At 41.9% G+C, this 14,360-nt stretch overlaps 1 protein-coding gene across 2 annotated transcripts in view; it reads left to right on the top strand.

The window, feature by feature from the left end:
• TMEM245 (transmembrane protein 245) overlaps positions 1-12,511 on the top strand; it is a 75,980-nt gene extending 63,469 nt beyond the window's left edge. For both annotated transcript variants that reach the window (XM_090275952.1, XM_090275951.1), the window contains 2 exons: positions 1,449-1,643; positions 12,172-12,511. In XM_090275952.1, coding sequence (XP_090132078.1) covers positions 1,449-1,643; positions 12,172-12,217 — 241 coding nt within the window. In that variant the 3' untranslated portion in view covers positions 12,218-12,511. The remainder of the gene's footprint in view (positions 1-1,448; positions 1,644-12,171) is intronic.
• The last annotated feature ends 1,849 nt before the right edge of the window (positions 12,512-14,360 follow it).

Genomic DNA, 14,360 nt, shown 5'->3' with positions numbered 1-14,360 from the left:
ATGTTTCTCTCCCTTTCTTTCTCCCTCCTTTGCCCTCTCTCTAAAAAATAAAGTCTTAAAAAAAAAAAAAAAGAGTAGAAAACAAATGATGTAGAAGTACTCTGAAACCCCAGGAATCCAGAGCAAAAAGCAATAAACAATTCCATGAATAAGTGTTATAGAAACTTTTATGCCTGAAACTTGACAGAGAAGATTAAGGATGAAAGGAGAACATCAGAGTGTGGTTAACTAGTGCTTAACAGTTGAAATTTAAACAGTAGGAATAGGTACACAGTTTATAGCTGAGTGCTTTCATTTCTTTAAACTTTTTATATTAAGGTTTCTAGGTAAAATTTAAGATTTATGTGATTTTTTTCTTAATAAAATAATAATACCTTACTTAACCAGCATCATTAGGACATGAAAGGTTTTGCATAAATTGTTTTATTTTTTAATAAATTAAGCTTTTATTTAAAACCTCTCAGACATTTTTTAAAAGCAGTAAGCATTTCTGATAGAAACTTTACTTAAATGTATGATTTAGGGGGAAAGCTTATTGACATAGCATATATGGAATATTGCCCTGGATTCTTTTTTGGAATAAGAAAGACCAATAAATATAATGTATTGGTTTTCTGAAGACTGGCTTACCTTAAATATTACTTATTGAACTATAATATAATACAAAGCATCCTTCCAGGGCATTTGCTTAAAAACTAGAAACAAGCAGAACCATACCTTTTTCCACGTTCCTCTATGTCAGAGGCCAGGGTCACCACCATCAATGTGCTGTGCTACAGTAACCTGTCTTACTTCACACCCGTTATGGCAGTGATACTGTGATAAGCTAGAGGGCAATTATGACTCTTGTAAAATAAAAAATTGAGTTTTTTGACAGGTATTTTCCTCATGAGGACTTTTATCACTACCTACATTAAAAAGTGTATTTTAGGAGGTTGCCAGAAGTCTAGCCTATGAGTAACAATGATGCTATTGTATTGTTGTCATCTTTAAAAAACATAATTAATTAGTTACATGCTAAGTTGGGCTCACTTAATTATTCTTGATGGAGGTAAACCTAACAGGTGACTGATATAATCAAGTCCTAAATCAACACTGACCCACTGCCAGCAGCAGCATAATGGGTGCAAGGTACCAGGTAATGTTACTGGCTTTACTCCTTCAGTTGTCAGACCTGTGTGCAAGGCAAATGTCAGACATGTTATGGAGGCAAGAATATTCTTGCATCTCAGTATTATTACAGTGTTTAGTTATCCACATTGAGGTAATCTAAAGAAAGCTGATAATGTAGTCAAAAGCCTGTGTGTTAGAGAATGAACACTGTGTTAAAGAATGTGTTTCCAGTTTACTCCAGGGTTTACGTTTGTTAAAAGTCATGAGCTAGGGGGAGGGGGCGGGAGGAGAAAAAAAAGAAAGTCATGAGCTAATCTGTATGTTCTTTGTTCCAGAGGTGGCCATCCTTACCTGACAGGCTTGGCAGTGGCTGGCGGAGCATACTACCTAGGCCTTGAAGGAGCAATCATCGGGCCCATACTTCTCTGCATACTTGTGGTCGCTTCCAATATCTATAGTGCCATGCTTGTGAGTCCCACGAATTCAGTGCCCACGCCAAACCAGACGCCATGGCCTGCTCACATGCAGCGGTGAGTTAAAGCAGATTGATCCTAAACTGGGAAATGCACTACCCCGTCTCTGTCTTCTTGACCCGAGTGGTCTGTCAGGATAGAGGTATTTCAGTGCCTACGCTCTGCTTAAGATTGTAGTAGACGCTAGTAAAGCGAAATCATTGGATTTTGTATACCAGGAATACTCTCTCTCTCTCTCTTCCCCTCTCTCTCAAATCAATAAGCATGTCCTTGGGTGAGGATTTAAAAATAAAATTCTCTCTCCATCGTCAGTAAATGTTATCCTACTTACACGTGCCTTTCAGTGTGTACTAATCCTTATTACTTCCCATCTCCTCGTTCACCTTCTTTACCTCAAGTCTGCCCTTGCCTCTTCATCTTAGTGCCACCCCTAATCTCCTGGACTGTTCTGCTCATCTTAGTCTCCTGACTACTCGCCGAGCCTCCGCTCCTGTTCTCCAGCCCACTCTCCATTTCAAGATGGTGGCAGATCAGGTTGTGGTGGTTTTACCAAAAATGTCCTCCTACTGGCTTCAGGAGGAAGATGAAAATCCTTGACATGGCTAATGAGGCCCTACCGGGTCTGACATGGCCTGTCTCACTGAAGCTCAGACATTTTCCCCGTGCTGTCGGAGCTGCAGCCCCAGGACCCACTCGAACGCTGGGCCTCCGTACATGCTGCCCTCTCTGTAGGGACCGACTTCCCCTCCGCCTAGTTTTCCTTGCTTAGTTAATCCTAATCGTTCTTTAGATCTCAGCGTAAATGTCGGTTCATCAGAGAAGCCTTTCCTGTGCCCAAGATTGGGTTACATCCTTCTCGCCGGGTTAATGCCTTACAGACAGCACCTTGTAGCTTTCCTCTGTAGTACAGTTTGCATTTATCTTCCTGATTGCGTTTCTGCCTTTTCTTTTCCCACTTGACTGTGGTTGCCGTTACTGCAGGGGCATGTCAGCTTTAGTTACTGATGTATCCACAGCACCTGTCAGCAGTGTTTTGTACTTGGAATGTGTTCAGTTCCTAGTTGGAGGAACAAATGGGCTGTGAGGGGATAGTGTCTGTATACAGAGGCATGAGCTGTGGAAGGATCTGGCTTATCTTGGGAGCTGATGTTACAGTGTGATAAGAGAGGGTGCTTTAGGCAGACTTGCCTTCTAATTGCAGATGCAGGCACTGGTGGCTGAACAGACCCATTTGCAAGACTATTTCAATGCACTACCATCTATCTTCAGACAGATGATCAACTTTCCTCCTAAGGAGAGATGAAGGGGGGAGGACCCCCTGCCCATGGTGGTGAATGTTGTGCACACAGCACAGTGCTAGGCTCCCTCCAGTTTGGGGCTGATGCAGTAAATCAGAATCTATCACTTTTTCTTGCCTCTGTTTACACTGGGGCTGTTGAAAGTGTGAGGAAGGACAAAAACACTCCAGCAATCATGCAGCTTAGAGTGCTTTCTTGCCATTTGGATAGGATAATCAGACTTGATTTGATGTACATATTTTACTCCTACCGAAAACTGAGCAGCAGTGCCTGAATATTAACGCTCAGAAACACCAATACGGAGGAGGTAGGAGACTATCCCCAGAACTCTTCCAGGACACTATTCTCTGCATTAGTTTCCGTTCACCCTCAGTCACATCGTGACACTACTAAAGGCAACAGTCGAATGTGGTCCTTTAGGACCTCAGCTGTATCTTTCTCTAGGGAAGAGGTGTTAGTAACTCACAGCTCTTAAAAGAAATTATTTTTTTGGTCTTCACAAAATGAGATACAAAGATGTCCACCAAACATGGTAGTGTATTTGGAGAACCTTCAGACCTTTACATTAACTTTAGAATTTTAGTTGGACTATTCTTCCCATCGTCCTGCTTTGGAATAAAGAGGGGAAAGAGCGAAATCTGGAGTTGGGCAGGGAGCTACTGGGTTCACCTTCTGCTGACCATTGCCTCTTCTTTCATTCTGTTGCTTGGAAGTTTCCTGAATATGTTCATTCCTCTGTATTTCCAGTGGGGTGACCCAGTGCCAGGATTACTTCAGAAGCCTTTTCACTGGTCCCTGCCTCTCCAATCCTGCTTCCCTCCAGTCTGCTCTCCGTAGTACAGCTGAGGGAGACCAATGTTTTGCTACCCCAATATATGCCTTTTGGGATATTGATTTTTAAGTTTGTTATTAAGAAACAAGAGACTCAGCAAGGACCTGGGGCCTTTCCCCCTGACCTGCCTAAAGGAATTCAGATAGAAAAACCTGCTTAAGGGAAAGGAACATCACCTTAGCATCTTAATAGAAACCAAATGTGGCAGGCAGGGAGCAATCTAGCAAAGCCTGTTTGTTGAGCTTCCTTCTGTGCCCCATTGTCTCTGGGTGGCCCAGCAGGAATTTGCTTGCCTCAGGTTTGCTCTTTTCTTCGCTTCCTGTGAATTGCCTGCTTTTCCTTTGAACTCCCAAGCCTCTGCCTCCCTCTCTTTTGTCCAAAATGGCATGTAAACCTCAACGGTCCCAATGTGTCTCTGGGTCTCTTATGACACCCGAAGTGTACATCTGGAATAAGTTTTGGACGTTTTTCTTGTTAATCTTTCTCCTGTTAATTTGATTAGCACACATAGAAAAATTTAGAAGGTGGGAGGAAAGTTATTTTTTGTGCCCCCACACAGCCTCTCTGGTTCTCTGAAACATACATGTTATGCCCCTCTTTACTTACAACTCCCACAGTGGCTTCCCATGGCCTTAACGACAAAGTTGAAGCTTTAAGCTGGCCCATCAGACTCATCATGCCTTCTTTCTGTTTGCCTCTGCACGCTCACCTCTGTGCTGCCTGCCTTGCATTTTTTTGTCTAGCCATTCTGAACTTGTTTTAGTTCCCCGTAGTCAGGTCATATTTGCACGTGTTTTCCCCTCTGTGAAGAATACCGCCCCATTCCTAGCTAAACCTAGTATCATGGTCTATACTTAAAATACTAATGAAAAGTATTACTGGAACTCTCTAGACTGGGTAAGATAGTTACCGTCGGTATTTAACTAGATATTGATAAGAGAAAGAGAGAAAGGGGACTAGACACTGAGCTTAATACAAAAGGAAGCAGGAGCCTGTTTGCTTTACCAGGAAGCTACAGCTCTTCACAGTCCAGGGAATCATAGCATTGCTCTGCCAAGGACATTAACCCTCCTCCCTTGGACCTTCCAGTGCTGGGTAGTTGTGGCCCAGGGGGTGGCGCCTGGCCAAAGAGGCCTTTCCATCTAGCCTGGGGGAAGAAGGGATAGGTTGGGAGGTGAACCCATCCCAAGTCCCTGAAGGCCTGAGAATGTGATTGCTTCTTTTGAAAAAGCATACGGTCCATCCCAGGCCCAAGCTAATATAATCTCAGGGGAGGAATGCGCAAATCCCCTCCCCCACCCTGCCCGCCAATGATGTGAGGTACCTTCGCGCACTTCCTCACCCGGGAGCACACAACCATGTGGGCCTAGCAGCAACTTGGCTCACAGCAGACGGCGTGGGCTCCAAATGGCGTGGGCTCCAAAAGGACTGCGCTCTCTCATGTGCACCCACAGTGCACCTGCCCTGTGTGCCTGCGGATTCTCTCTCCATGGCCATGTGGCCTTAGCAGCCACATGGCCAGCAGCCAGATGCATTTTGCCACTGGAGCATCTGGGATCACACTAAAGCTACCTGAATGGGGACTGAGACCACTTAGCAGCTACCTGTTGGCTCCAAATGACTCAGCATTACCATGAAACAGAAATTCTGGACACTAGCTTTTTTCTTGGCTTTGCTGAGGACATAGTTGGACTTTTTCCATGTCAGGATGGTGGGAGATGGGACATTGGGAACCCATGCGTGAGCTTCTGTTTCCACACGAATAAACCATCGTGCCACCCCACAATCTGTGCATGGGTCCTTGGAATGCTTACCTCATGATCCTGTGGAAGAATCTAATCCCCACCGGCAGCAAGATGTCCCTGCAATGTGTCTCCATAGCATGTTGTACTCTTATTGGAACATGATACATATAATATCAGTGTGTGCTTAATTAATTGTCTTTTTCACCAGTTGGTAAGCTTTCTGAAGTAGGAACTACGTCAAACCTATTTACCACTGTTTTACCATTCCTAGCATGGTGTTTGGCACATAGAAAGTGCTCGGTGAAAATCTGATGAATTAATAGGTGAATGAAACCAAGAGAAGATTTGATAGAAATATTTGGCATTATAACCTTGAGGTTGATAAAAACAGATGGAACATAGTAAACCTCAGCCTTAGAACTTCATTCCGTATTTGTTGGAAGGGAAGGGATGTGCATAATAGTGAAAACATGACAGAACAGTGATCACAGGCTTTGTGCCTGTGTGCGGGTGAGGGTCTAGGAACCACACACTCAGCGTGCCCAGCCAACTGAAATTAAATTAGTCGGTTTAAAGCGTTGTATTTTTAAGTGTTCAAAGTTTATTCTTCACCTCTGGGAGGCCAAGAGTCAACAGCTCCTGAGTTGTTAAATCAGAAAAGATTTAAAAATTTACATAAATGAATTTTTTTTAATTGCATTGAAAATGATCCCTGAACATTTTCAAGGAGCAAAAGACTGTAAATGAGAAACCACACTGCACAATCCCCATCGCTATTAAAGGAACAGCTGTCCTCTGTTCCCCAGTCATGTGTGGTCCCATTCTGCATTGCTTGTTCTACCAAGGGACTCTTAGGAGCGTAATAATCCTTATGGTTTGGGAAAGAAGACTGTATTTTGGTAGTTTAGATAAGACATTTACCATTTTTAGAAATACTGTCAATGTAGCTTTTATTTCTTTGTTTCTTCCTAATCTAGAGAGTTGCAATTTTATGAGCCTTGCTAATTAGTTAGCTCTGTGCCTCTTGAGGAGGCCAGAAAGAAATCAGAGAAAGACAAATACCTTATGATCACTCTTACACGTGGAATCTAAAAAATAAATAAACCACGCTCACAGATACAGAAAACAGTTTGGTGGCTGCCAGGGATGGGGGTTGCAGATAGGGGATGAGTAAACTGTTTTTGTTCTGTATTTTTAGTTTAAATAAATTCAGTTTTTAAAAAGTATTTTTAAAGGAATTATTTCTGTATGTCTAGGTTGTGAGGTTTGTTTTCCAGGAGAGACTTGGAAACTTTTTAAGATCTATGTTATATCTGTAGAGTTTTACACACATTCTACCATCACCACCCTAAACATCTAAAGAATATATAATGTTGAGATGGAAAACTCTTAGTAACTCTTATCTCAGCTTGCTTAATTTTGTTTTCTTTCTTCTGAGTCCATCTGGAGGCTTTTTTGGCCTGAAGGCAGAACTGAATACTAGGTATGAATTTCAAGGTTACAGCTAAGCTTACTTGTCAACAGAAGGCAGTCACCAGGCCCACCGCAGTCTTAATCTTATTTCATGCATCCCTGCCCTGAGGCAGAACTTTTCATTCATAATTTAGAGGAATCGAATAGAGATTAAAATTTACAGGTATCCTAGAAACTTGAAAAGATGTCAAAGGATGAATTTAGAAACCTGTTGGGCGTTGGAAATGCTTTGTAGTATTGGTCTGTTTTTGGTTATTGGTTGTAAAGCTTTTCCAGTGCTTCCCAGAATTGAGTGCTACCTGAGATTCTTGTCATCTGAGACCGTTGGTAGTCAGCTTTACCTCTATACAGATGTTAAAACACAAATTTTGGTGAGACGATGAACAATAGATATATAAATAGATATCTAGAGGAATGGTTGGTTGCTCACCTCAAGGGACATTAGCCAATGTCTAGAGACCTCTTTTTAACAAAAAGTTTTATGTATTTATTTTTAGAAAGAGGGGAGGGAAGGGAGAAAGAGAAGGAGAGAAACAATCGGTTGCCTCTCGTGCGCCCCAACTGGGGACCCGGCCTGCAACCCAGGCATGTGTCTCTAACTGGGAATTGAATCGGCGACCTTTCAGTTTGCAGGCTGGCACTCGAGCCACTGAGCCACACCAGCCAGGGCTAGAGATCTTTTGATTGTCACAACTGTGGTGGATAAAGACAGGGGTACAGCTAAACATCTTATAATGCACAAAAATGTCAATAGTGATGCTATTGAGAAGCCCTGATTTGATAGACAGCTAGATATTAATACATATAAAGCATGTGTGTGTATATAAATCTTAGTTTGGTGGAACTTTCCTCAGTAAAAATATTTAAGGAAACTATTTCAGTTCCTAGACCTATCAGCATATATTCAATATGGTGGTTTTAGCCATGTCATGCACATATGCACATAAACCCTTTTAAAGCCACAGGAGCCATGGCCAGGAAGCTCCCTCACCTCTTCCTCCCAGCTGTTCCTTCGGAAGGAGAGGGGCACTAGTTAGAGGCATGCTTCAGACAGGGACTTGGGGCAGCGCCGATTGAGAGAGCCTCAAGATAACTGAGTGTCCTTGATGCAGTCTCTTTTCTGTGGCATCTTCCCTGTGCCCCTCTTGATAGTGACGTACTCCTGACATTGCACGAAAGGGTTAGTCTTTAATTTTCCTCTGCCCTCTCTGACTAATCTCGTCATCTGAAACGTTTACATGAACTAAAAAGTGGGAAGACGAAAGACGTAAGAGGTGGCATGTGTGTGGATTTGTACCTAATGACAACTTTTGGTCATCTTTTGTTTCTGTAACTGTGAATGTTTCCCTGGAGTTTTGGAACACTTCTTATATTCTATTTTAGGTCTATTTCTAATGAAAAAGTTAAATAATGTTTTTAATATTTGGTTATAGGTATGAAAATAAAATGAGCTTTATTTGATGGACAATTAATCTAAGAAAGAACAACATGGTATAGTGCTGTGACTACAAGTTAATATAATATAACTTGAAGACTTTAAAATTGTTTTAAGGCACACTTCCAGTCAAGATGATGGCGTAGGCGAACATGGCTCGCCTCTTCGCACAACCACATCAAAATTACAACTAAAAATTTAGAACAGCCATCACTCAGAACTGTCAGAAATCGAGCTGAATGGAAGTCTGACAACTACAGAATTAAAGAAACCACATTCATCCAGACTGGTAGGAGGGGTGTAGGCATGGAACAGGCTGGTCCCTCACCCACATGTGGTGGATAAAAATTCAACAAGAATATCTCAGGAGTGAGGAGTCCCAGCCCCACACTAGGCCCCCCAGCCCAGGGTTTCAGTGCCAGGAAGATAAGTCCCCACATCTTCTCGCTACAGAAACTAGCAGGGATTGAGTCAGTGGAAGAAATTGCTGAAGCTCCAAGCAGTTCCTCTTAAAGAACCCACACACAGACTAACTCCCTCTGAGCTCCAGCAGTGGGGTAGCACCAGTGGCATACAGGGAGAAGCTGAAGTGTCTGGCCTCAAGGCGAGCAGAGGCTGTTGCCTCTTTTCTAACCCCTCACCTCACAGAGCCCGCAAGCTGGTGCCATATCTGAGACTCCATCAACCTGGCTAACACTGTTTGACCCGCCTTGGAGATCCCCAGAGACTCTGCCCCACCCAACTTACAGGTCCCTCCAAGCTGCTTTTCCATATGAATGGCTGATCTTGGCTCCTGCTGCATAACTTCCTAACTCCTCTCAAACAAGCAACAGCTGGTCCGAGCCCCAGGCCCTGTACTAGCAGTAGCCAGCCTAGATTCACAGCTTGGCTTTGCCTGGGAATCTCCAAGGCCAGCACAAGGAGCAGCCATCTCAGATTGCTTTATAGCTTAGTCAGGGTGGTCCCGGGAAAAACACAGGTTGGGACTGACCTTGGCCTGCCCCACACAGGAAACCCAGGGCCTGTGCACCCAGTGGACAACTACAGACCACATTGGAGTACCACCACCCTGCCCCTGTACAGCTGATCCTCCACAGAGGGTGGAGGTTGGTTGTCGGTGGTCACAGCCAGTCCTTGTATCCAGCTGGTCTGGGTAAATTCCTCCCATTGATCTGCCAATAGCAACCAAGGCTCAACTACAAGAGGAACGTGTATTCAGCCCACACGAAGAGTGCACCTCAAGTCCCCAGCTTAGATGATAGGGGAGGCTGCGCCACTGTACCCTACAGGATACTACCTCATTAGACCACACAACCAAGACACAGAGTCAAAGTAGCTCTACCTAATATGTAGAAACAAACACAGAGAGACTGCAAAAATAAGGGGACAAAGAAATATGGCCCAAATAAAACAGATCAAAACTCCAGAAAAAGAGCTAAATGAAATGGAGATAAGCAAGCAGATACAGAATTCAAAACACTGGTTATAAGGATGCTCAAGTCAGAAACAAAGTGTACACTAATTGAAATAAAGAACAATTTATAGGGAAATAATAGTGGAGTGGATGAAGCCAAGAATGAAATCAATGATTTGGAGCATAAGGAAGCAAAAAAACAATCAGAGCAAGAAGGAAAAAGAATCCTAAAAAACGAGGGTAGTGTAAGCAGTCTCTGGTACAACTTCAAGTGTTCCAACATTTGCATCATGGGAGTACCAGAAGGAGAAGAGAAAGAGCAAGAAATTGGAAATCTATTTGAAAAAATAATGAAAGAAAACTACCCTTATTTGGTGAAGCAAATAGACATAATAGTCCAGGAAGCACAAAGTCCCAAACAAGAAGGATGCAAAGAGGACCACTCCAACACACATCATAATTAAAATGCCAAAGGTTAACGATAAAGGGAGAATCTTAAAAGCAGCAAGGTAAGAGAAGTTAGTTACCTACAGGGGAGTTCCCATAAGACTGTCAGCTGATTTCTCAAAAGAAGCTTTGCAGGCTAGAAGGCATTGGCAAGAAATATTCAAAGTCATGAAAAGCAGGAAACAACAGCCAAGATTGTTCTACCCTGCAAAGCTGTCATTTAGAATTGAAGGGCAGATAAAGAGCTTCCCGAATGAGAAAAAAACTGAAGGAGCTCATCATTATTATACGAAATTTTAAAGGGGCTTATTTAAGAAAAAAGATAAAAACTATGAACAATAAAATGGCAAAAAATACAAATCTATCAACAATTGAATTTAAAAAACAAACTAAACAATAATAGAGACAGAATCACGGATACAGAGAGCATTTTGATGGTTGCCAGATGGGAGGGGGGTATGGGGGAATGGGTGAAGAGGTGAGGGGATTAAGAAATACAAATAGATAGTTACAGAATAGCCATGGCAATGTAAAGTACAGTATAGGAAATGGAGTAGCCAAAGAACTTATGTGCAGGACCCGTGGACATGAACCATGGTGGGGAAAACTGCCTGAGGGAGTGGGGGGTGCTGGGTGGAGGGGGGCGACGGGGGGCAATCATGACAACTGTAATAGCATAATTGATAAAATATAATTAAAAAATTATTTTGAAGATAAGCTTTTTAAGCTCTGATGTTTTACTGTGTTTCTAATTGGTGATATTATTGTAAAGGAGCAAGGTAACATGTATCTAAAAGGGTAGTAATGAACTTCTGCTTCATACTTGTACCCTTTACAATAGATTTGGCTTCATATAACCCGAAACAAATTCAAAATACCCACCATTAACAGAACCTCACTTAAATGACTTAAACAAGCTAGAAGTATATTTCTCTCTTGGCTAAAAGCAGCCCAGAGGTAGGCAATGCAGGGCTGGTATAACTTCCTCAGCCATCCATGCCAAGCCTCCCTCCTTGACGTTCTGCCAGCTGTGGTGTGAGGTCTTTTCATCCAAGATCGGTGCTTGAGTTGATGTTCATTGATAAACTCTGACCTGACCATTTGGCTGCCAACACAGATGCTGACCTGACTCAGTGACATAATCCTAGCTTGGGCATATAAATTATGTAGTAAAGGCGAACTAGCCACTATGGTCCTGAGGTCGGCGCCTCATAGATGCAGCTCACCACCTCTATCCAGCCCAAGTATCTCCTGCCAGCTAGTAGTATTCACTTAGCTTGCCTGATGTGGGTCAGACACAGTGCAGTACCAGGTAATTTGATGAAAAGACCTAAGTCCATTTCTCCTGCCCTGAATCACATCCCTCAGAGCGGGGACTCTGCTGGGTCAGGCTTCCTGTTTTGCAATAAAACTTATCCACTTAAGTGTTTGATCTTTGGTCTTTTAGTGTTTTTCTCTTAGCATTGTTATGTAGACTTTCCAACCAGCAAGAAGGGTTGGGGGAGGGAAGATCACCCTTCTCTTTTAAGGACACTGCCCAGAAATCACACAACACTTCCACTTGCATCTCATTCTCTAGAACATAGTCATATGGTCGTTAGTTTCAAGGGAAATAGTTTTTTGGATGGGAGATGGTGGACTTGGCAAAGAAAAAACAAACAAACCAAAAAAACCCCCCATAAAACTGGAGTTCTTGTTTCTAAAGAATGAGAGACAACAAGCAGACATTGAAACAATATTCAAAATATTAACTCGTGAAAATATTAAAAATGACTTAACCTCATCAGGGCTCTCATGTTATAAAAATAAGGTATTATTCGATGGCAATTAATTATTGGTTAGATGCTGTTTTTCCTTTCTTTTTTTAGTATCTCTAGTTTTATTCCTCCCACCCCCTGGTTTCCAAAAGCAAAGCTAATCAGTTTATCTTTTCTTCTTTAGGACTTTCCATGACATTTCTGAAGATGTGAAGTCTTCAGCAGACTGACATGGCTTCCACTGCAGTGATTCCTCTAGGAAGTTCAACCTTGACTGTGAGTTCAGCCCAGCTGTGGCCTTCTGTCCCCTCAGCTGTGCCTAGCAAGCAGAGCCCAGGAAAAGAAGCGGAAGCCTCCTGGCCTTCCACGCAGAACACGTGGACAAGAGCGAACTTGCTGTGGGCTGCTTTGCATTTTAAAGCACAGCTTTAGAGCTCCAAAATGTGGTTAGCTCACCTCACTGTTGCTAAGATGGCTTGAAAAGTTTCAGTTTATACACTGGTACCATGGCTTGAAAATTTCCCCCTTTGCTTATCTATAGTATTATTATATATATATATATATATTTATAAAGTTATTTTTAAGAGCCCTAAACTACCTGCTGTTAAAAATGCATACAATGTAAATTTTCTTCTGTTCATATAGTTTTCGATGACAGTCACTTTTCAATGAAAAGGGTTTTCACTTTTGAGTATGTAGTTGCTTGAGCAGGAAAAATGAGTCTTTCTTCCCTTCTCCCACAGTGTATGGTCCTCTCTAAGAACTACTCTTAAGTGTAAGGGTGGAGTGGCTTATTTCAAGTTCAGCTAGTCGTATGTTGCAACCACAGGAGAGACAGACAGATTGAAGGTCTTTCTCCCCTTTCTTTTTCTTCCATCCCCCATTACGCTGTTGCCAAAATTCCAGAACTTGGCAGACCACATTGAAGTGAAATACTTAGAAGCTGCTATTAATGGTAACAACATGATAGAATTCAAGTGATTTTTTTTTTCTTTTGAAATGTTTCAAGTGAAAAATCTCAGGTGCAGCAGTACTCTAACTTGTCAAATGTATCCCTGTTTCATTATTTGGAATTCTGCCACTTAGTTACTTGTAGACTAGAATTTTGTATTTATGTAGCATTTTTCCATCACTTAGCACAGTGCCTTGCACATAAAGACTCTAGGTCAGTGCTTGTTGAATTAAATTGTGACTTTTTAAATGTCAGATATCACAATGACCAGCAGAGTGCTTTACATTTTACAGTCTCTTTGAGTATAGTTATTTCACAACAGCGTCACATAACCTTTCATATAGCTTTATCTTGTTTTACAACAGTTGCACACAGATGGGGAAGCTAAGGTTCAGAAAAGTGAGCAAATCCAAGTCATAAAGGTTAATGTGACTTGACCTCAAATCTTCTGACTCCGTAAGCCTTCAAACTCTGCTATACTATAGTGTTTCTTCTAATATCTTACAGTTTTTCCAGTGCTATGAGACAGAATAGGTGTCCTTGACTTGTCCTACAGATAATGACAGGCTGGGACCAGAACTGACCTCTTAGCTTTGTGCTCTTCCCATTGTTTAAAAACAAAAACAATCATCAGGCTCTTTCTCTGCCCCCAAGGGAATATGGAGTAGAAATAGTTCTTAAGTATCAGAGATCACCTTTTTGGAAAACAAAAGCAGAAGTTTTTCTAAAACACCTTCTCACTAAGAAGCATTGTTAGTGATAATTAGCGTAAACTTATTCTGATATTACCTAAGAAAAACTCCATCTGGAAGAGAGACTACAATGAGGTCTTTGACCGTTTATATAGTAGAGTATAGAGTACATGCTGGTCTCCTATTTTTACTATGAATCCTTCAACTATTTGGTATAACACCAGTTGTTACATTTGGACACTAAACAACTCATTATTTTCTTTAGTCTGCTGTTTAATCATTCATTCAGGAAAACCTTTGCTAAGAGTTTGCCAAACTAGGTTGCATGCCAGATGCCGCGCAGGCTGCTTGCTGTAGGGGGTAACTCATGAGAAAGCCTTCTCGCACATTAAATCTTAGCCAGAGCGTACGTATTGCTGACATAAAAATTTTGTGTTAAAGGGGTTAGAAAAGAAATCAGGTTTGCTTTTGTTAATTGCATAAAGGTAAGTTTATAGCTATAATTAGTCCATATTCATAAGAGGTAAATATTGTGCACAATGTGTTAGGGTGCATATACAGATTATGTTCTTCTGAAGTGCTTTGAACTGTACAAAGTGATGTTGCAAAAAACTAAAGTTGAGCTAATGTATGGCTGTAGCTTGTTGTAATTACGTGTATGAATACCAGGCTCTTAGAGGGGGATGTCTGGGCTCTGAGAGAATAGATTGGAGCTTCCACAATGAGCAG

The sequence above is a fragment of the Furipterus horrens genome, unplaced genomic scaffold, assembly GCF_987537825.1.
Source record: "Furipterus horrens unplaced genomic scaffold, mFurHor1.1.pri manual_scaffold_4, whole genome shotgun sequence".
In the NCBI taxonomy this organism is placed as follows: domain Eukaryota; kingdom Metazoa; phylum Chordata; class Mammalia; order Chiroptera; family Furipteridae; genus Furipterus; species Furipterus horrens.
Note: the sequence above shows the minus strand (reverse complement) of the source record. Positions and strands in the feature narration are given on the sequence as shown.